Source organism: Phoca vitulina, unplaced genomic scaffold, assembly GCF_004348235.1.
Source record: "Phoca vitulina isolate PV1807 unplaced genomic scaffold, GSC_HSeal_1.0 scaffold57, whole genome shotgun sequence".
Lineage (NCBI taxonomy): Eukaryota > Metazoa > Chordata > Mammalia > Carnivora > Phocidae > Phoca > Phoca vitulina.
The window spans coordinates 1,348,289-1,371,105 of NW_022589760.1; the positions used below are offsets into that span (position 1 = coordinate 1,348,289).

At 43.3% G+C, this 22,817-nt stretch overlaps 1 protein-coding gene across 3 annotated transcripts in view; it reads left to right on the forward strand.

Annotated features, from left to right (window-relative positions):
• Window positions 1-20,618, forward strand: part of SYTL4 (synaptotagmin like 4) — a 58,549-nt gene extending 37,931 nt beyond the window's left edge. For 2 of the 3 annotated variants that reach the window (XM_032390071.1, XM_032390070.1), the window contains 12 exons: window positions 5,707-5,808; window positions 6,283-6,358; window positions 6,697-6,787; window positions 6,899-7,002; window positions 7,710-7,802; window positions 9,350-9,528; window positions 9,813-9,915; window positions 10,646-10,807; window positions 14,065-14,173; window positions 16,688-16,787; window positions 17,568-17,776; window positions 19,413-20,618. In XM_032390071.1, coding sequence (XP_032245962.1) covers window positions 5,707-5,808; window positions 6,283-6,358; window positions 6,697-6,787; window positions 6,899-7,002; window positions 7,710-7,802; window positions 9,350-9,528; window positions 9,813-9,915; window positions 10,646-10,807; window positions 14,065-14,173; window positions 16,688-16,787; window positions 17,568-17,776; window positions 19,413-19,561 — 1,477 coding nt within the window. In that variant the 3' untranslated portion in view covers window positions 19,562-20,618. The remainder of the gene's footprint in view (window positions 1-5,706; window positions 5,809-6,282; window positions 6,359-6,696; window positions 6,788-6,898; window positions 7,003-7,709; window positions 7,803-9,349; window positions 9,529-9,812; window positions 9,916-10,645; window positions 10,808-14,064; window positions 14,174-16,687; window positions 16,788-17,567; window positions 17,777-19,412) is intronic. The other variant, XM_032390072.1, reaches the window with a different exon arrangement.
• Window positions 20,619-22,817: the final 2,199 nt, after the last annotated feature.

Genomic DNA, 22,817 nt, shown 5'->3' on the forward strand with positions numbered 1-22,817 from the left:
TTCTTCTCATTTTACTCATGTTTAACCTGGGAAGTTCTGCCTATATCTTTTATTTGTTCTGATACAGTGTGTGAATCCTCCTTGACAGGCCTCTCACCTCAACCTGAGACAATTTATCTCTTCCCTACCCCCAGCTGTACTTTAAGAATAGAATATTGCTTGTGATATGCTTCTTTTTTGGCACCTGAGGGGAAGGGCAAAAGGCACCTTGGGGGTCTTGGGTTTGGGTCTGCTGAAATTCTCTTAAATGTCCAGGCTCACACAGTCCAGCTCTGGATGCATCCTCTAACTCATACCCTTGCTCCCCTAGAGATCACATACCCCAGCTGTCGTGTCTACCTCTGTTGGGATCCACCAGTGGTACCTGGGGCTACAAATCTTGAGAACTTTTGTTTTCCTAGACTCATTCCAGGACTACTGACTCACTCACTTCATCTGCACATCTCTACATCAGATGGAGTTTTGCTGTGCTAAATCTTTTCTTCTGTTTTCTTAGCCATGACTTTTTGAACTTCAGGACCTGAGGCTTTACTCTTTGTTTGGTTGCTGCTGATGAATTTTTTGGCTTTTTATTTGTGTTTTGTTCCCCCGACCTTTCCCTCAGCCAAAGGGAAGTGACTTAATCATGTTTTATATGATTGTTGAAAAGCAATATAGAAATATGTAAAATGAGTCCCCAGTAACCTCACTGCTTCTGCCCCAGACTATTATTGTTAATAGGCATTACTAGTTTTGATATATGGACTACCAGACTGTCTAAATGTACAAATATAGATTGGATTCTTAAATTTTTATTTTTTAAAAAGATTATTTATTTACTTGAGAGAGAGTAAGAGAGAGAGAGGGCACAGAGGGAGAGGGAGAAGCAGACTCACTGGTGAGCAGGGAGCCCGATGCAGGACTCGATCCCAGTACGCTGGGATCACGACCTGAGCCGAAGGCAGACGTCCAACTGACTGAGCCACCCAGGCACCCTGGATTCTTAAATTTTTAATCTCTTCTTAAAAAAGGACCGTACTACATACATATTTAGTGGTAAAAAATGAAAGAGAAAGAATTTTAAAAACTCAATAATATAGATAATCCCATAGAAAATTGGCAAAATATTTGAACAGACATTTTGCCAAAGGCAATATACAGATTTCAAATAAGCACATAAAAAGATGTTCAACATCTTTAGTTATTAGGGAAATACAAATTAAAAACATAATAAGATAGTACCATATGCCCACTAGACTGGCTAAAATGTAAAAACTGACCATACCAGTTGTTGGTGAGGATGTAGAGCAACTGGAATTCTCATACACTGCTGGTGGGAATGTGCAACAGCGCAGCCCCTTTGAAAACCAGTTTAGTAGTAGTTTAGTTAAATGTGCACTACCTTGCGATTCAGCCATTCCATTTCTCGGTATTTACTCAAGAGAAGCGAAAGCATATGTCCATGCAAAGACTTGTACATGAATGTTCATGGCAGCTTTGTTTGTAATAGCCAAAACCTGGAAACAACTCAAATGTCTATTAACGGGTGAAGGGATGAATTGTGGTTGGCTTATACAGTGGAATACTACTCAGCAATTGAAAGGAATAAACTATTGATACAAGCAATAACGTGGGTGAATCTCAAAATAATCCTGTTGAGTGAAAGAAGCCAAACAAAAGAGAGGACATACTGTACGATTCTATTTATATAAAATTCTAGAAAATGCACCCCACATTTTAGTGGCAGAACACCGATCAGCACTTCCTGTCTAGGGACAGAGGCAGGGAGGGAGGAATGGATTATGAAGGAGCAAGAGGAAACCCTTGAGAGTGATAGATGTATTCACTCACTTAATTGAGGTAATGGTTTCATGAGTGTATGTATATGCTAAAACTCATCAAATTGCACACTTAACCCCGTGCAGTTTATTTATGTCAGTTATAACTCAAGGTGTAAAAGGAACAACTCTAGAAAAATATAACATCGACATCTTTCTGTGTCCGCACCAAGGGTCTATCTCATTCTTTTTGCTATCTGTATGGTGTTTCATTGTGTGTGTGTACTGTGATTTTATCCACACAGCTTCAGGTGGGTGACTCATCTGTTCTAGGTGATGAGGCCACCCCTTTCTCCTTTTGGATAAGGATAAAAACGGCTTTTATTTCCCGAATCCGATTAACACATCTGACATCATCGGTCAGAATGCAATTTCTGAAAACTACTGCTTCTGGCTATCTAGGACCTCTTGTCTCATTGGACCCAGAAGACTTATTTATCCTAAACATGGAAGCAGATTAAGTGGCCATAAATGATCTTTGCCATAAAATTATGGAGCCTCAGAGGTAATCAAATTCAGCCCTCTTGTTTTTACAGAAAAGAAAACAAGATAAGTGATTTCCCTGAGATCATACAGATAGGTAGAGGCCAGGACTCCCATCTCTTAGTCTATTTTTTACTGCACAGATGTCAGTAATTGCCTTTTTGCCCTAGGGTTATTTGTATCAGCTCTGGATTAGTACGTATTCATCTTTAGGAAAAAATACAAGCAGAAAACACACTCCATGGGCTATTGTTAAACTGCCTCTCTAGAGGAATGGTTCTGCTTTGGGTTCCTTATTCTTTGGAGCAAAGGGGGGAAAAAAGTAAAAATGAAATCAACTTCCCTGCTGTGCCTTGGACAATAAAGCTAATATATCTCTCAAGAAATGATCACCGTTTCACCTCTTGCAGGCCCCAGGATTTTAACCCCCACTGTCTGTTTTCATAAAGCTATTGCAAACATCATGTGATAACTTGGAAAGTTTATTCTTTACTGCCTAAGACATTATAGATTCTGGCTATTTTGTTCTTTTTTTTTCTGGTTACTTTGTTCTTTGTTCATGTATTAGTTCATGCATTTTTTAAACAAATGTCTGTGAATGCCTACTATTTGCCAGGCACTGTTTTAGGCCATGGGATACACTGGTAAATACAAGAAAGTCCCTTGCTTGTGGAGCTTAGATTTGGGGATGGGGAGACACAGACAGTAATCAAATGCATATATCAAATCAGATGTTGACAAGTGCTATGGAGAAAATGAAGTAGGCTAAAAGGATAGGGAGTGCCAGGAAAACATGTGTGCTGTTTTACTTAGGATAGCCAGGGAAAGTCTTAATAATACGGTGATACCTGAGCAAAGACATGAAGCAAATGAGGGAGCAAATCCTGAGAGTATCTGGGGGAAAAGCATTGTGGGCAGAGAAGGCAGAAGATATAAAGACCTTAAGGTGAGTTGGTATTTGGCACGTTTGAATACTCTGGAACTGAGTGAGCAAGGGGAGAAGTGGTAGGAGATGAGGACAGAGAAGGGATGAGAAGCAGATCATGTAAGACTTTGTTGGCACTTGTAAGGACTCTGTCTTTCACTCCGAGTGACATGATACAATTTTTCTATTTTTAAATTGAGGTAAAATTCACATAACATACAATTCATCATTTTCACAAGTTTAAGGCATGCCATTCAGTGGCTTTTAGTACTTCGAGAATGCTGCGCAACCGTTGCCATGGTCTAACTTCAGAACATTTACGTCACTACAGAAAGAAACCCCGCACCTCTTAAGCAGTCACTCCCCATTTCCTCCAGTCCCTAATCTGCTTTCTCTCTCTCTCTGGGTTTGCCTACTCTGGATATTTCATATAAGTGGGGTCATAGAAAATACTGCTTGCTTCTTTCACTTCGCGTAATGTTTTCAAGGTTCATCTATGTTGTAGTATGGATCAGAACTTGATTTCTTTTTATTGACAGTAATATTTCATTGTATAGGATATACCACATTTTGTTTATCCATTCATCCATTGGTGAATATTTAGACTGTTTCCACCTGTTGGCTATTGTGAATAATGCTGGTCCGAACAGTCACGTACAAGTTTTTGTGTGAACACATGTTTTCAGTTCTCTTGGGTGTATACCTAGAAGTGGAATTGCTGGGTCATATGGTAATTCTATGCTGGATTTATATTTTATTTTATTTTATTCCTTAAATTTATTTACTTTAAAGATTTTATTTATTACTATTATTATTTTTTTGTCAGAGAGAGCACAAGCAGGGGGAGTGGCAGGCAGAGGGAGAAGTAGGCTCCTTGCTGAGCAAGGAGCCCCTGGATTTATATTTTAAAAGCTCGTTTTGACTGTTCTATTGAGGATAGATTGTGTAGGGACAAGGGTATAAGTAGGGAGTTCAGTCAGGAGGCTGTTGTGACCATATTGTGACCAGTAGCTGGATGATGGTGGTTTGGATCAAAGTAATGGCAGTGGAGGGGCTGAGAACTGGTCAGATTCTAGATATAATTGAAGACAAAGCCAAGAGTGTTTGCTAACAGATTGGGTTTGTATTGTGAGAGAATGAGGGGAGTTAAGGGACACTGTTAAGATTTTTGACCGGACACATGAAAGGAGAAAGTTGTCATTTGATGAAATTGAGAGAAGAACGGGTTTGGGGGAGGATTAGGGCCTTAGTTTTGCACTTGCTGTGTTTGAGACATCCAAGCAGAGATGTCAAGTAGGCTGTTGGAAATACAAGCCTGGCGTTTGAGAGATAAATTTAGGAGTTATTGGTTTATAGAGGATATTTAAAGCCATGAGACTAGACGAGATCATTTAGGGATAATTCTAGATAGTGAAGAGAAGCAGCCTAAGGAATAAGCCTGGACACAATCCAAAGATTGGAGGTTTAGGAGACGAAGGACCAGCAAAGGAGCCCGGGAAGGGGACTGCAGCAAGATCAGAGGACCAGGAGAGTGTCATGTCCTGGCAGCCAAGTGAAATTAGTTGAGATTCTTGAGGAAGAATGATTTTTCCCTTTTTCTTACTGCTCTCACAAATTCCTTGAGGCTCAGGAATGGTGTCCTTCCTTTTAGCAATGAGAACTGCTGTTTTGAATGCCCAGGGTCATCCATAAAGCTGAGAAAGAATTCTGGTCTTCTGAATACGGTCTTTGAAACATACTTCTTATTTATGTGTCTACTTTAAGCCCCACTGAGGGGATTCAGTCAACAAATATAGGAGTGCCCACTGTATGGTAGTTTCTCTTCTAGGCACTGGGAACACAGCAGTGAATAAGATATGTGGTCACTGATCTCACAGAACTTAGTCTAATGGAGGAGAAAGACATTAAATAGGTCATTTGTTTAAATTATTGGATAAATTAAATAATTTGTTTAAAAGACATAAATAATTACATGTGGGATGACCGCTATCAAGAAATCAGGGTGCTTTCGGAGCATATAGGAGGGTTACTAATCCAGACTTGGAGTGGGGACATAGAGAGATCTAGAGGAATTAACATAGAAGGAGATTCCTGAAGAAGGAGTTGATTTAGCCAGGTGAGGAAAATGGTCATTGTGAAAAGAACATCCCAGGCAGAGAAAAGAGTAAAAGGGAGAACTTTGGCATATTCAGGGAACCAAAAGAGCTTAATCATTCTGGAAACATAAAGTATAAGGAAGGTGGAGATGAGTCTGGAGAAGTGAGCAGGGGGCAAAATCCTAAGGGTTTTCTTGCCATGGTAAGGAGTTTGAACTCAATCCCAACAGCAATGAGGAACTGCTGAACAGTTTTCAAAGTATACTCAGATATTTATCTGAGAAAGATCACTCAGGCTACCAGGGTGAGTGGGCTGGAAGGAGGCCCGACTCCCAGCAGGAGAGCCCACTTCCTCTACATAATCGCCTCTTGGTTTTTATTCTAGTGTGCCATTTGAAGTGCCCAAGCCGAAAAGTGGAAAGAGTGCGCTGGAGGCCGAGAGCGAGAGTCTGGATAGCTACACAGCTGACTCGGATAGCCTGTCAAGGTGAAACCCCTATGAGTCCCGGCACCTCCGCTCATCCCAAGTCTCCATTTTGTTGTCTAGTTCAGGATGCAGGGCTCCTGTAGCTTCAGTGTGTCTGCCTTCTGTCCTCAGCAGGTCAAATGAAGTATTTTCTCTGATCTTGCCACAAGTCTTGTCAGTAGTTCATCTGCTGTTGGCTCCGAGCACAGCCTTCTGGGGCATGCTAACTTCCACAGGCTGCTGCATCTTGGAGGAGTCTTCTTGGACCAGTAGCAACTGCCCCCGATGTCCCTTAGGAATGGGGGAGTGAGTGTGTTTGTGCAAAGTTGCTTATCTGATTGTCTGCATTCCTTCAAGGTAAATCAGATGTGAAGTATTACCTTCTGGATTTGGTTACTACAGTGACCCCAAGCCAGTGGATCTCCTTCCATAGAGCTTCCATAGACGGGGAAGGTGAGGAGGTGATTTTGTTATAACTTCTATATCTACCTCCAGGAGAGACTCTCTGGATAAATCTGGCCTCTTTCCAGAATGGAAGAAGATGTCTGCCCCTGCACCTCAAGTGGAAAAGGTAAGGTTTAGTTATTGGTCAGTTGGGGTCTCTCTCTCTCTCTCTTTTCTCTCTTTCTTTCTCCCTTCTCAGGAGCAGTTTGCATCAAGAGTTCAACTAAACAAATTTCAGTTTAGATTCACTTGGGAGCATTGAAGGTTTTGGTTGAAACATGTGAGAAAATACGTTTCGTACTACTTCCTAGGATTAAATTCCTAAGATTAAATTAATCTTTCCTTTAACTTTGTATAGTTTAGCAAAAATCTGAGCCTTATTCTTCCTAAGGCTCTTTTTCCTTACTCCATCCTTCCAGCTACCCTACAATCCTTTTCCATTTCCTTGCCCTTATTCCTTCCTAGGAAACTCAGCCTGGGGGTCAAAATGTGATATCTGTTGATGAGGGTGAGATGATATTTAAGAAGAACACCAGAAAAGTCCTCAGGCCTTCAGGTAGGTTTCCCTTCATGGCCTTTGAGATTGAAGTCCTGCATGCCCTGGATGTGTTCTTGGTATGGAAAAGAGTAGGTCTCTTATGTTTTGGGTTTTTGGTCTTCCACTCAGAATATACTAAATCTGTGATTGATCTTCGCCCGGAAGATGTGGGACATGAAAGTGGCTCCTTGGGAGACAGAAGCAAATCTGTCCCAGGCCTCAGTGTAGATATGGTAAGTACCCTTGTATTGGTCGCTATATGAAATTTTATAAATCTAGAGTTGACCTTAGTACTTGATACTCCTAATCAATCTGTTTAATTCTTTAGGAAAAGGCAACATGAATCTTAATTCCTCCAAATTTCTAAAGTAAATCTGGTTGCTGAATCACTTAAAAAAAAGACTGTCTTCACTGTCTCTTGTATCTTCTAATACGTTGCTTGATATATAGTTGGGAGCTCAAATAAATACTTATTTTTTTAAAGATTTTATTTATTTATTTGACAGAGAGAGAGACAGTGAGAGAGAGAGCACAAGCAGGGAGAGTGGGAGAGGGAGAAGCAGGCTTCCCGCTGAGCAGGGAGCCCGATGCGGGGCTCTATCCCAGGATCATGACCCGAGCCGAAGGCAGAGGCTTAACGACTGAGCCACCCAGGCGCCCCAATAAATACTTATTTTGATTAAAATATAAAGCGTTGGTTGGGTTGGGGCAGTCGAATGGGAAAGAGATATTCTTATCTTGTTCTTTTGAGATTGGAAAAAGATGGTTGGAATATAATTTGGAAGCCTGAAATGGGAGACACAAAATGAGGATAATGTGCATGTATATGTGCATGACACTTCAGAGTTGAGTCATAATTATGGCTCCCACTCAAGGAAGTTTATTAGTCTTTGAACTTTTTCTAACTTTATTAACTCTGAATCTATATTTACTGTTCCAGGAGGAGGAAGAGGAAGAAGAAGACATTGACCATCTGGTGAAACTGCATCGCCAGAAACTAGCCAGGAGCAGCATGCGAAGTGGTTCCTCCATGGTAAGTTCTATTAGTTTTGTGGCTATAGACATGTTGGGGTACCAGGAATGAAGGAAGTATCTCTCTAGAGCTGAGCCAGGACCTGGGGAAATCATCCTTGTCACTCTTTCCAGGTAAGTGAGATGCATTTGTCTGTTCATATCCTCAGTTTAGATAGTAGTTGCTTAGGGCACAGCTAGGTGACTTTTCTTGGCCTCTGCCCTGGAAGTAGTCAGGTAATTAGGCAGTTTGGGCTAGAGACATTCTTGATCACAGCTTTGTGAACAGTAAACCATGACTTCTCCTCTAAAAAGGTTAACAGGCCACGAAGTGAGCGAGATAATATTTCTTCATCACAGTCCACTCCAGATCTCACATTCAAGAGCATTGTCCTGACAGGGGCCCTGGCAGGGTTAATTGGCACCTGGGTATGATTAAAGAGCAGCAATGTCAATCAGAATCATGAAGTTAAAGGCACATTTAAGAATTAGGGCCTAGTTCTGTCAGAAGTATGAAGATTGGTGTTTAGGGGACAGAGAGTCAGGAACCGAGGTGATTGGGGTTCGTTCCCATCCCCACACAGGAATAGAATGGCAGGCTTACAGAGCTGATTGCTACCTGAGAGGAAGAGGTCTTCCCCCCCCCCGCCCCAAATCTGACACAGTCACTTTTTTCTATAGGTGTTGATAGGGATAAGGCAGATAAAAGAAACCCACAGACACACAGACACACACACACACAGACAAACATACACACAATGGAATATTACTCAGCTATCAAAAAATGAAATCTCGCCATTTGCGATGACATGGATGGAGCTAGAGTGTATTGTGCCAATAAGTCAGAAAAAGACTAATACCAAATACCATACGATCTCGCTCATATGTGGAATTTAAGAAACAAAACAGATGAACATATGGCAAGGGGGAAAAGAAAAAAAAGGAGAGGGAAACAAGCCATAAGAGACTCTTAAGGATAGAGAACAAACTGTGGGTTGATGGAGGGAGGTGGATGGGGGATGGGCTAGATGGGGGATGGGTATTAAAGAGGGCAGTTGTCATGTTGAGCACTGGGTGTTGTATGTAAGTGCTGAGTCACTGCATTCTACTCCAGACACCAATATTGCACTGCATGTTAACTAAGATTTCAATAAAAAAAGAAACCCACAGATAATTAAGGCACTTTGTTTTAATTAGTACCTGACCCCTGCCAGCCAACATGTTAGCGTATATAACATATACCAGAAACATAGTTTCATCTTACCTGTATTCCTTGTCTACCTTCTGGGCCAGGTGAAAACTAAAACTAAAAATTGTAAAAAGAGGGAAAGAAGAGAAGCTAAGAGCATGGGTGAGCCATGAACTGGTTGTTAACCTCAGCAGGTGTGAGTGTGCTACTAGCTCTCTCATCCTCTGGGTACAAGACTGTTGGCAGCGCTCGCTTACCGCAGGGGCTTCTGAAGATGTTGTTTTGTTCAGTGACTGTGGCTTTATTATGAGGGAAGATGTGAGCAGTGTGGGAAGGGGAGGTATGCCTTTATCAGATGTTTGTGGGCGCTTTATCTGCAGAGTACAATTGGCAGCATGATGAGCATCTATAGTGAAGCTGGCGACTTTGGCAACATCTTTGTGACTGGCAAGATTGCCTTTTCCCTGAAGTATGAGTGGCAAACACAGACTCTGGTCATCCACGTGAAGGAGTGCCACCAGCTGGCGTACGCTGATGAAGCTAAGAAGCGCTCTAACCCGTGAGTGCTTCTGGAATCTGACTGGTGCTCTGAGATGGGAGCTCGGACCCTGGCATCTCGGTTATCACTTCTTGGGCAGACAGGGAGGTGTATTTGAGAGCGGCTAGGGGAGATACGGGAAAGGGATCAGGACTGGGAACATGCTAGAAGGACATGCCTGAGAGGGCTTGCTGTGACATTTTCATTTCATCATGGCATCTGTATGGAGAGCAGAGAAGTGAAGAATGGGCTTGAGGAAAAAAAAAACAAACAATAAATGACTCCGTACTCTCCTTGATTTCTAGATACGTGAAGACTTACCTTCTGCCTGACAGGTCCCGCCAAGGAAAAAGAAAAACCAGCATCAAGCGGGACACCACCAATCCACTGTATGATGAGACCCTCAGAGTACGTATCTAGATCCCGAGAGGAGAACACGTTCTGTCTTGTGTGCTAAGCTGTAGCTATTCCTCTGCTCCAGGGCTGGGTGACATGGTGTTCAGTGGCCATGTCTGTATCTGAAGATATGCCGTGGGCATCTGTTCACATACTAACCTCCCAGAGAAGAGAACAAAAGTGATCTGGCTTTCTTGCATTGTTGTGAAACTGGAGATTCATGTGACCACAAATCTCGTGTTATTTTACTTTTTAAAAGATTTCATTTATTTGAGAGAGAGAGTGAGAGTGCGCGCATGTGAGTGGGGGGAGGGGCAGAGGGAGAAGCAGGCTCCCCGCTGAGCAGGGAGCCCAACACGGGGCTCGATCCCAGGACCCGGGGTTCATGGCCTGAGCCGAAGGCAGACGCTTCACCAACTGAGCCACCCAGGTGCCCCCACAAATCTCCTTTTAAAAAGTCATTTGGGATCAGGAGTTTCTGTGGCAGTCTGTTTTGAAGATTCCGTTGTTCTTTTACCCAGTCAAGGAAAAATTGATTTTCCAGGTCCCACCATAGAATGTGGATTTGTGTGAAATGGGGTAAGTGAAGGCTTTGATTAAGGAAATTCAAAGTACTTAGGGACCAAAGTAATTTGGTATTCAGGATTATGGACTTTGGGTATTGTTGCTCAGAGTTTGGAATAATCTTTTCTGAGGAATTACCACAAACTAGTCACCTTGGGCTTCTCTTTTTCTTTCGCAGTATGAGATCCCAGAATCTCTTCTGGCCCAGAGGACTTTGCAGTTCTCAGTTTGGCATCATGGTCGTTTTGGCAGAAACACTTTCCTTGGAGAGGCAGAGGTTCAGATGGATTCCTGGAAGCTTGATAAGAAACTGGATCATTGCCTCCCTTTACATGGAAAGGTAGTCAGTCTGCTTTAACAACTCCTTACACAGTTTGGATCTGAGGTAGCATGGTCTGCAGGGACCTCTGCTGGTACATGTTGGTGGCGTCTTTGAATGTAATCTGTAGAGTTCTAGGGCACCCTGCTGGGGTTTCTGAGTTTGACAGTAACTTCAGACGCACTTGCACGTGAAGTGTGTTATCATCTCCTTGTAGGCCAGGCAAAGGATGAAGCACGGTTTTCCTTTGAAAAGTCTTTCATATGTGTGCCAAGCTTTGCCTCATAACCTTCCAGAGGCTGGGCATACCCTAACATCCTAACTTGCGCCTCTTCTCCAAGCTAACCTCTTGGGTGTCTCCTAATCACTCCTTTTCCGAGCTGATCTTTTCACTGAAGAAGTGGGAAGTAAAACAATTCATGGGGTTCTAATTGTGCTCTTCGTCACACAAGCCAGGGCAAATTTTACTTTGGTGATGGCACCTCAGGCGAGAGTGTAGCAGTTTCCAAAAATAGTGCCTGAGATCCGAGTGCAGACCTGGATTTGAGTCCTGGTTCTGTTATCTGCCAGCTAGGTAAGTCACCCCTGTTCTAAAATAACTTAGGCAAGTCACTTAACTTCTGTGAGTCTCAGTTTATTCATCCACAAAATGGAGATCATAATAATATTTCTCTTTCACAGGCTTGTCCACAAAGTGCCAAGCAATGCCTGGTACCTCATGGACATTCAGTAGGTTACTGTCATTCTGGTTAAGATGAAATTGCTAAAAGAGAGTTAGGATTTCTTGATGATCTGAACTGTTCAATGGCAAGGTTCCTTGGTAAAATTTTTTTACACTAACGTTTTCTTTTTTTATTATTATTATTTTCAGTTAGCCAATGTATCATTAGTTTTTGATGTATACACTAGCATTTTTCAATGCTAAAAATAGTACATGGTGCATAGACTATCTTTGGAAAGATAGCCAGGAAACTAGTAGCAGTGGCTGCCTCTGGGAAGAGAGACTGAGGTGAGAGAGCAATTTAGTTTTCTCTGTGTGCCCTTTTAGAACGTCTGAACTTTTTTACCATGTCTACATGTATTGCTTATTTAAAAAATTAAGAACAAGAGGATTTGTGTACACATGGTTCGAAATTGCAACGACATAGAAGTATATAAAAAGAAAAGTACATTCCAATCCCTAGAAATAACCACCCTTATCAACTACTTGGATATCTTGATAGAGATTTTATATTAAGCAGCATGAATATGCACGTAGGGATTTATATTTGTTCCTTTTTATACAAATAGGCTTGTATGAAACTCATTGTGTACATATACCTTGATTTTTTTCATGTAACAATTCATTATCATGGACATCTTTCTCTGCCATCACTTACATATCTATCTCATTTTCATTGCTGTATAGTGTTCTTTCATGTGCCTATATTATAAATTGTTGGCTTTTTTTCTGTTAAAACTATGCTGTAATATATCTTGGCCTTCTTATGTGAATGTAACATAAGGGAAATTTCTGGTGGTGGAATTTGTTGAGTCAGTCATGCAATATTTTGATAGCTACTTCCTTCCATAAAAAATATTAACAATGTTAAATCTGCCCTTTTAAATACTAATAAAAGCAGGAAAGCAATGATCACCAATCTATAGCATATTATTAGAAATGTAGAATCTCTTTTTTAAAGATTTTACTTGAGAGAGAGAGAGCACGCGCATGCGAGCACAAACTGGGGGAGGGGCAGAGGGAGAGGGAGAAGCAGACTCCCCACTGAGCAGGAAGCCTGATGAGGCTCCATCCCAGGACCCCAGGATCATGACCTGGGCCGAGGGCAGATGCTTAACCGACTGAGCCACCCAGGCGCCCCAGAAATGTAGAATTTCTTAATCATTTGGCACACGAGTCATTCTCTCAGGGGCCTACAGTTGATATAATGATATTGGAAATGTCACCATAAACCATTATGAACTACTGCCAATGAAAGTGTCTTACATCAAAAGAAAAGAAAAAAAACTGCGTTAAGATGGAGACATTTGCTCTTTGCAATTATTTTGAGCTAGAATGGAAATAATGCTACTGAAAAAATACACCAATTTCTTGCGAAGGCTAAACTCCAGTTTTAAGAGTCTCCTGAAGTTCACAATCTGGAAATGAATCAGTTGTGTAGACATGTATAAACAACAAAAAGTCCACTCCAGCATTACAGATCTATTTTAACTTAAAACACTCTACATTTATTGCCTCTGATCTATCTCTTTTTTCCCCCTAGCAATCCACTTGCTCCCATTCAGCTTTCTCTTCCTGGCATCCACCTGCCTATTCTTTTATATCTCTCCCATATACTAAACTGTGCATCTGGGTATGTGGTACATTTTTCCAAGCCAATGGGGATTATGCCTTCCTGGCATTGGTATACTCCATGCTGAGGACCTAGGTGAGAGGAGCCCCAGTGAACACAGGCGGGTGACAGGGCACGTCTGGTCTGCACCAACTCATGTTATGGATACCGAAGCATAAAGAAGTGAACTGTGCCCAGAGAGCCAATAGAATGAAGCATTTCTGGTACCAACAGCCAAAGACAATATGCCACTTGCCACTCATTCCAGATATTCATTCATTCACTCTTACATTCATTCCATAAAGATTTGTGGAGCACCTACTATGTGCCAGGTACTTGGCTAGGTGTCAGGCCTACTAGGCCGAGCAAAACTCGGTGACTCCTGGCCTCCTGGCATCTAGGTTCTAGTGCTAGAGACAGCCATTCATCAAAAGTAATGAAAATACATATAAAATCAGAAATTGTGGCATGCTCAAATCCTTGCAACAGAGTTCCACCTAGCTTTCAAATCTTTGCAAACTCTCTTTAAAAAAATACTTTTTATCTTTGAAAATCATACAAGCAACACATACCATTCTCTTGAAAAAGACTGTGTGTGTGTATATATATATATATTTGGAACCTAGCGGGCACTGCAGACGACTACACTACAGTTCCTAGATTCTGAGTACCCTCAGCGGTCTTGCAGCGAAGTTGCCACACACACTCACCGGCAACTGATCCCACGATGAAGAACCTTTGTTGGTTTTTCTGCAGCCCCTTCTGAAGGAACTGTCTTAGAAACCCGTGGCTGCCATGGCCTGGGGACCCTGGATGGTATTCATAAGGAGGATTCTCTTATGTCGTGAAGCTGTTCTTGGAGTCAATTTTCGAGTCTCCTCAGCAAGAGGTCCCAACAGCCCCTGAGAAGCCCCGCTTGACCTGTTGGGTTTCCCTGTGTTTCAGATCAGTGCTGAGTCCCCGACTGGCTTGCCATCACACAAAGGCGAGTTGGTGGTTTCATTGAAATACATCCCAGCCTCCAAACTCCCTGTTGGAGGTGACCGGAAAAAGAGTGAGTTTGTTTTTTTGCGGGGGGGGGGGGGGCGGGGGCTGGATTTAGCCCTGAGGCTTCTGTACAGGGTGGCTGTGAGATAGTGCAGCTGGCCGCCAGCACTGTGGGCGAAACCAGATTGAGATGCTCCCTGGATCATCCTCTAGGGAAGATTCCTTTACTAAGTGAGCCTTTTCTGTATCATTTTCAAGCAGAAGGGAGTATCTTCGGGTTGGCACTCTTTTTTTTTTTTAGGCCATTAAACAGACTTGGTCTCGGTCCAGCTATGGCAAGCTATTAACAGGGCAGATTAGAACAGAAACTTTGGGGGTGAGAAAGGGTGGTTGCAAGGGGTGGTGAAGTGTGAGGGACGGGAAGTTAAAGGTGGAGGAAGAGTCAATGAACATACAGGGCACTGTGCTAGTGACTAGGGATAGATATGTAAATGCATAAGACATATTTGACCTCCCTTGAGAAGCTTAGTGTAGCAAGGATGACAGTCCTATGCTAAAAGAGGAGTGATGAATTCTCTCTGGTTACATTTGGGGAGAAATTTATTTTTATTTATTTAAAGATTTTATTTATTTATTTGACACAGAGAGACACACAGCGAGAGAGGGAACACAAGTAGGGGGAGTGGGAGAGGGAGAAGGGAGCCCAATGCGGGGCTCAATCCCAGGACCCTGGGATCATGACCTGAGCCGAAGGCAGACGCTTAACAACTGAGCCACCCAGGCGCCCCTGGGGAGAACTTTAAAGAGGAAGTAAGGATGAAACTGGACTTCAGATTTTACCAGGCAGAAAAGGAAGAGGATGGGGTGGGAAGAGCAGTTCCAGAAGACACAGCGTGAGCAAAGGTTTTAAAAAGGCATGGTAAATGTGAGGTTGTGTGTGAGGAGTTCACTACCGTGAACAAACTCCAGATGGCACTGGAGTTATGGTTTGTGTATGTGGGGGTGGAGCTGGAATTGTTGATAAGGTGAGTGCCTGACTGAAAAGGGCTTTGAACATAAGGGTAAGGAGTTGAATTTGATCCATTGGTGCAATGGGAAGCCAAAGTTCTTAGAAAGATACCTGTAGCAGGGTCGAATCCATAGGATACGGGGATGAACAAGACCCCCAAGAAGGGTGTGCGGGATGACTAGAGAAGAGAAGCAAGGATAGAACCGTAGGGAAGAGCAACACTTTAAAGGATGAAGAGAGGACGAAACAAAAAGCTAGCGAGGCAGAGGGTTATTAGGAAAGGGCTTGGAGAAGAAAAGAGCAGAGGTTGTCAATAGTGTTGAAATACTACTGGGATGTCAGGCCGGTGAGGATGGAGAAGACATGGCTCATCGGCGGTTAGGCTGTATTTTCAGTGGGTTAGTGGAAGCAGAAGCCAGATTTCACCAGAAACTAGGCCGGGTGAATGAAGCAAAGAAGCAGAAGTAGTGAGTGTGAACTCTTTTTTTAGGATAATTGATGGTGAAAGAAAGAGATAAGTGTAAAGGGAGATTTTCTTTTTAAAGAATTTTTTCTTTTTAAAAAAGATTTTATTTGAGAGAGGAGAGAGAAAGTACAAGCAAGGGGGAGGGGCAGAGGGAGAGGGAGAAGCAGACTCCCTGATAAGCAGGAAGCCTGATGTGGGGCTCGATCCCAGGACCCCAGGATCATGACCTAAGCCGAAGGCAGATGCTTAACTGACTGAGCCACCCAGGTGCCCCTTTTTAAAGGATTTTTAAAAGAAGAGGTGAGATTAGTGTATATTTAGACTGAGGAGACAGGACTAGTAGAGGAAGAGATATTAAAAATGGGAGGTGGGTTCTCCCTCTACCTCTTCTCCCTGGCTTGTGCTCTCTCTCTCTCACTCACACACACTCTCAAATAAATAAATAAAATCTTTAAACAAAAGGGAGGGGTGTGCCTGGGTGGCTCAGTGGGTTATGCGTCTGCCTTTGGCTCAGGTCATGGTCCCAGGGGCCTGGGATCGAGCCCTGCGTCCGGCTCCCTGCTCAGCGGGGAGTCTGCTTCTCCCTCTGCCTCTCCCCCCTGGCTTGTGCTCTCTCTCTCTCGCTCACTCTCTCTCTCTCTCTCTCAAATAAATAAAATCTTAAAAAAAATGGAAGGTGGTGGTTGAAATTGATGATGCCTGATGAGTCCTGTGAAGTGGGCATGGGATCAAGAACACAAGCAGGGGAGTTCCCTTTTTAAAAATCATTCAACAAATACCAGGCAACTTTACTTCTCTAAGCCTCCACTTTCCCATTTATAAAATAGGAATAATAGTAGATATCTTATACGGTTGCTTTGACAATTAAATGCTTACTGTAGAATCAGGCACATAGCCAGTTTTCTAAAAAGCATTTATTGCTATTGTTGTCCTTACTAATTGAGTCAGGCACTGTGTTAGGTCCTGAGGGTGGAAGTCAGATGTGGTCCAGTTGTCATGGAGCTTGCTGCCTTCAGGAGCCAGGGATGGAAGGTGCTCTGTAGAAAAGGTCAAGTGAAATCTGAAGCGGGGAGGGGCTCACTTGCTATGGCTGACCTCCCTTGCAGGTAAAGGTGGGGAAGGGGGAGAGCTCCAGGTGTGGATCAAAGAAGCCAAGAATCTGACAGCTGCCAAATCAGGAGGGACTTCAGACAGCTTTGTCAAGGGGTGAGTCCCCGGCTCCAGCACCAAACTAACCAGTTCCAGGACAAGGAAGCTACGAGAGGAACCCAAATTAACCTTTCTCTATGGATATTATCCTTGTATATCCTGCCACCTCCCACAACCGACTCTGTTCCTGAAAGTAGGTAATAGGAAAACCTCCATAAAACCTCCGCCTTTGTCCTGGTCTGAGCTCAGTTTGGATGGTGCTGTAGTGTGGATTTCCAAAGAGGAGGGTGGGAGACAGAGAGGCTGGACTTTTCCTTTGTTATAGACTTCGGCTTTTAATGAATCCTGAATCAAAAGCTGTGTCCTCTGACTGTTCGGATTTAGGAGCACAGGACCCTGTTCCCCACAATATTGAAGCAACACCAGTTTTCCCCAAATGATAGATCACCCCCCCGCCCCTCCGCTGACTCAAGTTCTCTAGCAAATCGTGTGGCTAGGCCTGGAGTTACGACCATTGGTTTTCTTGAAAGAGGACCTTGTCCAGTAGAAATGGAATCAAATATTTAAAACCCCTGTTGGTAGAGTATAGATAACAGTTTACTAATGACACTATATTAATTTTCTCTCCAGGTTAAAGGAATTGAATCAGGTGAACGATCCAGTGGGGGTAGTGGGAACTCTGCTTCGGCATATTCGAAGGAGGGAGTGTATGTGTGTGCTAGCATCTGCATGGCGACTTACCTTCCTGGGCTAGGCCTGCGGTAGGGGGACAGGGGAATTTCGGTCAATATTTGCCAGCTTTGAGTAGCTCGTTGATCACTGCCCACCCTCTGCCAGATACCTCCTTCCCATGAGGAACAAGGCCAGTAAGCGTAAAACTCCTGTGATGAAGAAGACCCTGAATCCCCACTACAACCACACATTTGTCTACAATGGTGTGAGGCTGGAAGATCTACAGCACATGTGCCTGGAACTGACAGTGTGGGACCGGGAGCCCCTGGCCAGCAATGACTTCCTGGGCGGGGTCAGGCTGGGTGTTGGCACTGGTGAGAGCCTCTCCCCCTGTCCTAACTCTTTTAAAGGTCTCTTGTGTATTTTTCCCTCCTCATCTGCCCGTATCCCTTCCTTCAGAGCTTCTCTATAGCAAGCGTCTTCTTTTCTTTTCGGTTAATGTTTGGTCACTGTTTACTGAATGCCTACTCTGTGCAGACCTTAGGGGAGGCTGAGCTCATGCGCTGCTAATGCGCACACATAAACAGGACCCTGATGGCCACGAATGTCATCATCTCAGCATCAAAAAAAAATCTAAAAACCTACCTGTAGCCGTACGGATAATTTCCATCTTCCATCCTGTTATAATGAAAGAGGGGCCTTTCTAGCAAAGGCCAAGCTCTTTCCAAGTGTTCTGGATCACCCCCTAACCTTCTTAACCTCACTTCTGGAATCTCCTGTCTCTCCTGTCTGATCACTTTCATTCCCTCTACCTCCCTACTGGAGGTGAAAACAGATACACTCGGGTATTGCCAATCTTAAGAAACAGAAATTAACCTTTTCTTGACCCTACGTCCCCCTTCTAATTCCTTAAAAGGAATTGTCTCTACTTCCTCACATCTCTTTTAGTCCTCAGTCCACTGTGATCTGGCTTCTGTCTCACCACTTCACTGAGCAGTTGCTCATGGTAAACTTTTGTTTTCATCTTACTAGAATATTCATGCAATTTAGCATAGCTGATCACTCCCTTTTTCTTCAAATACTTAGCTTCTACTGATTCTGCACTTGTCTTTGTGGCTTTCTCATTCTCTACCCAAACTCTAAATATTGGTGTTTTTCAAGGCTTAGTCTTGAATCCTTTTTGCTCTCTGCAGTCTCTGCACGCCTGCGGCCTTAAATACTACTTGTATGTTAATAAGTCATACAAAGCACTTAACCCAAAGTGTCTAGAATGAGGTTTTTACAAATGTAAGCCAGTTCATATCAGTCCCCCGCTTAAAACCCTTCAGGGGCTTACTTTTGTACTTAGAAGACAATCCCAAGTTCTTACCGTTCTGCCAGACCCCTATAGATTCTGGCCCCTTTGTTCCTTTATAATCCATCCCTATATCACTCTCCTACTTGCTCCCTGTGCTCCAAGCACAATGACTCTTTCTGCTCCCCAAATATACCAAGCTCATTCCAACTTCAGAACCTTTGCAATTATTGTTAACCTCTGTCTGGCTCCTTCCCATCCTTTGGAGCTTGACTCAGATGTCTCCTTGGAGAGGCGCTCAGACCACTCCGTCTAAAGGAGGCCCTGATCTAGGCACTGCCGATCACCCTGTTTATTTACTTCATGACATTTATCTCGCTATCTGAAGTATTCTTGACTTCCTTGTAGATGTTCTGTTTCCCCCATTCAAGTGTAAGCTGCCTGTAAGGCAGGACTTTTTTTTTTTTTTTTGCTTTGTTCACCACTGTATCTTCCAAGCCCCGAAGAGTACCCGGTACACAGTAGGCACTCAATAAATGTTTGTTGAAAAGATGAATTACAAGACAGGAGGAATGAGGCCACATACAATCCGAACCTCAGGCCTGGAGTCTACAGCTAGAGAAAAAAAGGTGTTTAGCCGCTGCCATATCACCCATCTTTCCCGGGGGGCTGAGGTGTGGGTTCCCTGTTCAGCCTCCTCTGGTGTTTCTCCTCAGGGATCAGTAATGGGGAAGTGGTGGACTGGATGGACTCGACTGGGGAAGAAGTGAGCCTGTGGCAGAAGATGCGACAGTACCCAGGGTCTTGGGCAGAAGGGACTCTGCAGCTGCGTTCCTCGATGGCCAAGCAGAAGCTGGGCTTATGAGTCCCTGTCCTTCTCTGCAGGTCCAGCCCTGTCCAGGGCAAGTCGGAGGAAGTGAAGAAACCAAGAGCAAAGATTTATAATTTTGTGTGTGTGTGTGTGTGTACGTGTGTGTGTTATGTATGTGTGTGTATAAACATGTATTTCTACAATTCTTATTATGCTAGAGTGATGCAGACTTGTTCCCCTTTTTAAAGCATGCTCAAGACTAAGGGTCTGTTCAAAATGTTTTTATTTGTGCATAATCTAGTATATTTCCAGAGTCCATGCTTATGTCTTTATGATGTTTAATTAACTTAAAAATCCTTTAAAACAAGTTTTTTATCTCCTGTCTTGCAAACCATTTCCTCCTTCCCCAGGAAGCCCTGGCTATCTTTGGCATTCCCACAGGTCTGTGTTTCAAGGTGTGCCTGATCTGAGGCCAAGGCTCTGGGAAGCAGGGTTCGGTTACTAAAGAGAGGAGAAGATGGGAGAGAGGTGAGTAGGTCTGCCCCCTTCCTTTCCAATTTCTGTTTTTTAAGTCCATTTTTACCTTGATACATTTCTGGTACTTGGCTTTTAACTCTTCTTGCTCTTAAGCAGTTTCCATAGTGCTTGGGTCTCATGGTTTTCTTTGAAATGCTAAGAAAATTCCTAAGTTCCTTCCAGCTCCAGAAACCTTCACTAGACCTTTAGGGGACCCTCGTAATGGAGCTGCTTTAGAAAAACACTTTAATTAGGTAGTGACTGAGTCATGGACGTGCCCAAAATGGCTTCTCAGTGGTCTCATAGGACCAGAGTGGCTGAGAGTGAAATATCTCCCAGCCCGTGCTGGATCTTTGCATTTTATACAGATACAGCTGTTCTTGGAGAACTCCTCATTTCTCCAATAAAAGACATCTTCCCCCCCATATGCCACATGTTCCTTAGCATTTGTGTCCACGGTGTGGTACCACACAGAATACGGTCTACATACCATTATGCCAGCCAGAATAGCCAAGTACTGTCTAAACTGGCCCAGTGTTGGGGCGCCTGGGTGGCTCAATTGGTTAAGCCACTGCCTTCGGCTCAGGTCGTGATCTGGGGGTCCTGGGATGGAGTCCCCGATCAGGCTCCCTGCTCCTTGGGGAGCCTACTTCTCCCTCTGCCTCTTCCCCTCCCCCCCTGCTTGTGCTCTCTCTCTCTCTCTCTCTCTCGTTCACTCTCTCTCTCTCAAATAAATAAAAATCTTTAAAAAAATAAACTGGCCCAGTGTTTCTCCAGACTGGGCACTGTTACTACTCTAAGAGAATGTGTTTAGAGAATCTCCTAGTTATTCTGACTTCCTTCTTGAAGTAACTTCAGTTTCTATTTTTCCTATTGTTTCCTAAACTTGACCTAGATATAAAGTGGGTGTGATGTGTTGAGACCTTTCTAGGAAGGGTCTGGTGACCTGAGCTTCATTTTCTGAAACTCACTGTACCAGACTGACCTTTTTATCCTTGCAAGTGTACCTACACAAAGTTGTTTGTGAAAGGAGTCTATACCAGAGAAGAAATCCCTTTTGGTAGAGTCTGCTGATTTCTCCTATAAGAGGCCCTTAGATCGAGGGCAGCTCCCGTGGTTTCTACTGTATGGGTGACCTGAATGGAGGAGTGTTTTTAAAAGGTTTGTTTGGTATGGATTGATATTGTAATGGAAAGCATAATTTGGAATCCTGGCCTGTAACTCGCTCCTTTGTTCTCCAACCCCTGGAATGTACGTGTGCGTCAATAAAGCTTTCTCACTTGTCAAGTGTTTGCATTTGTTAGTTCTGCTGAGGCTTTTCTCTCTGATGTCCTCACCTACTGCTGCTGCTGTTCAGTGGTTTGAAGGAGAAGAATCAAAGTGACAAATGCCCTTCCCTAACCATACACTGTACTGATTCAAAGAAAATTTCCCTTTCCCTACGGTTGCTGCCTGATACCTCTGCTGAGCTCTGATCTATTGACCTTTGTGTTTGGTATCTAGGGAGAGACCTGAGAATCCATCTTAAAAGTGACACCACTTTTCTTTCTCTCTCAAGTATCAAGGGAATTCCTTCTCTAGTTTTGTAGCCCCCTATCACTAGGAAGCAGAGAGCTGTGTGTGTATATGTATGAGCACAGGGGAAGGAAGATGTTCTCTGCTGTGTTTCTTTCTGGATCCTTCGCTATCTCTAGGAGGTAGGGCCTTTTTCCTTCACTCCTACTATCATTATTTAGTTTTGAGAAATAAATAACACAGATACTAAGCAACCCATCTCAGAAATAAGGCCCTGGGTTAAGAAACCTGGGTTTCTAGGGAGAGCCCAAGTGATTCTTGACCTCTTGTGCAAAAAGACATTAATATATATTAGATGTCTTTTGTGTACGAAGCTTTATGCTAGGCACATTATATATTAGTTCCTTAATTTCTCCAAGCACCTTATGAAGTAGGAAAATTTCCCTTTTTACAGATGAGGAAAGTCAAGTCCACTATTGCACAACAGAGTTGGGATTTGAATCAAGGTCTGATTCTGTGTATCATGCTACTTCCTGCAAGGGCTTTGTATGTGTTATGGGCAAAGAGTCAAAGGAAGGGATGACTCCCTTATTCTAAAATCTCTCAAATAAGTTTAGTCTACAAGGTAGGATAATCAGAATGCTTCGGAGGTTACCTAACCAGCTGACTGAATCAATAGTTTGTGCACGTGAGTATGTGAGTAAGCGTGTGTATATGTATGAGAGAGACAGACAGAGATGGGGATGGGGGTAGATGGGAGGCAGAGAAAGAAAACAGATATGTACAAGGCTGGGGTGCGGCTTTTCTGGCTATGAGCCTGATTCTGCTGTGGCCCCCTCCCCCTACTTTAGGAGCTGGAATTTCTTGAATCATAAGGCAAAAGAGGCTACAGTGAAACTTTACCTAAAGAAAGCAAGACTGACTTGCCTGACTACTCAATAAAATGAAACAAAACAAAAGCTTCTCAATTTTTCGAAGCTAGAGGAGCATTTCTATGCGAGAGTCAGGCCCAGGTGGAGACTCGGTTCAAGTTGTCATTCATGTTATTATTTGGGCCTTTGACCTGCTAGCACGCCCTGGCTTGCCACTTGAGGTGTAAGTGATCAAGACAAGGCAGGGCATTTATTCTGACTAACGTGCAGTCCTTGCCTTTGGAACCACAGACCTTGTCTGACCAGAGATTTCCCACATTAGCTCATTGTATTTTGTCTTCTGCCCATAACTTGTCTTTTGACGTTTAAGCTCCTGGATTTCCCGGGAGGGAAGAGGGAGAAGGGGA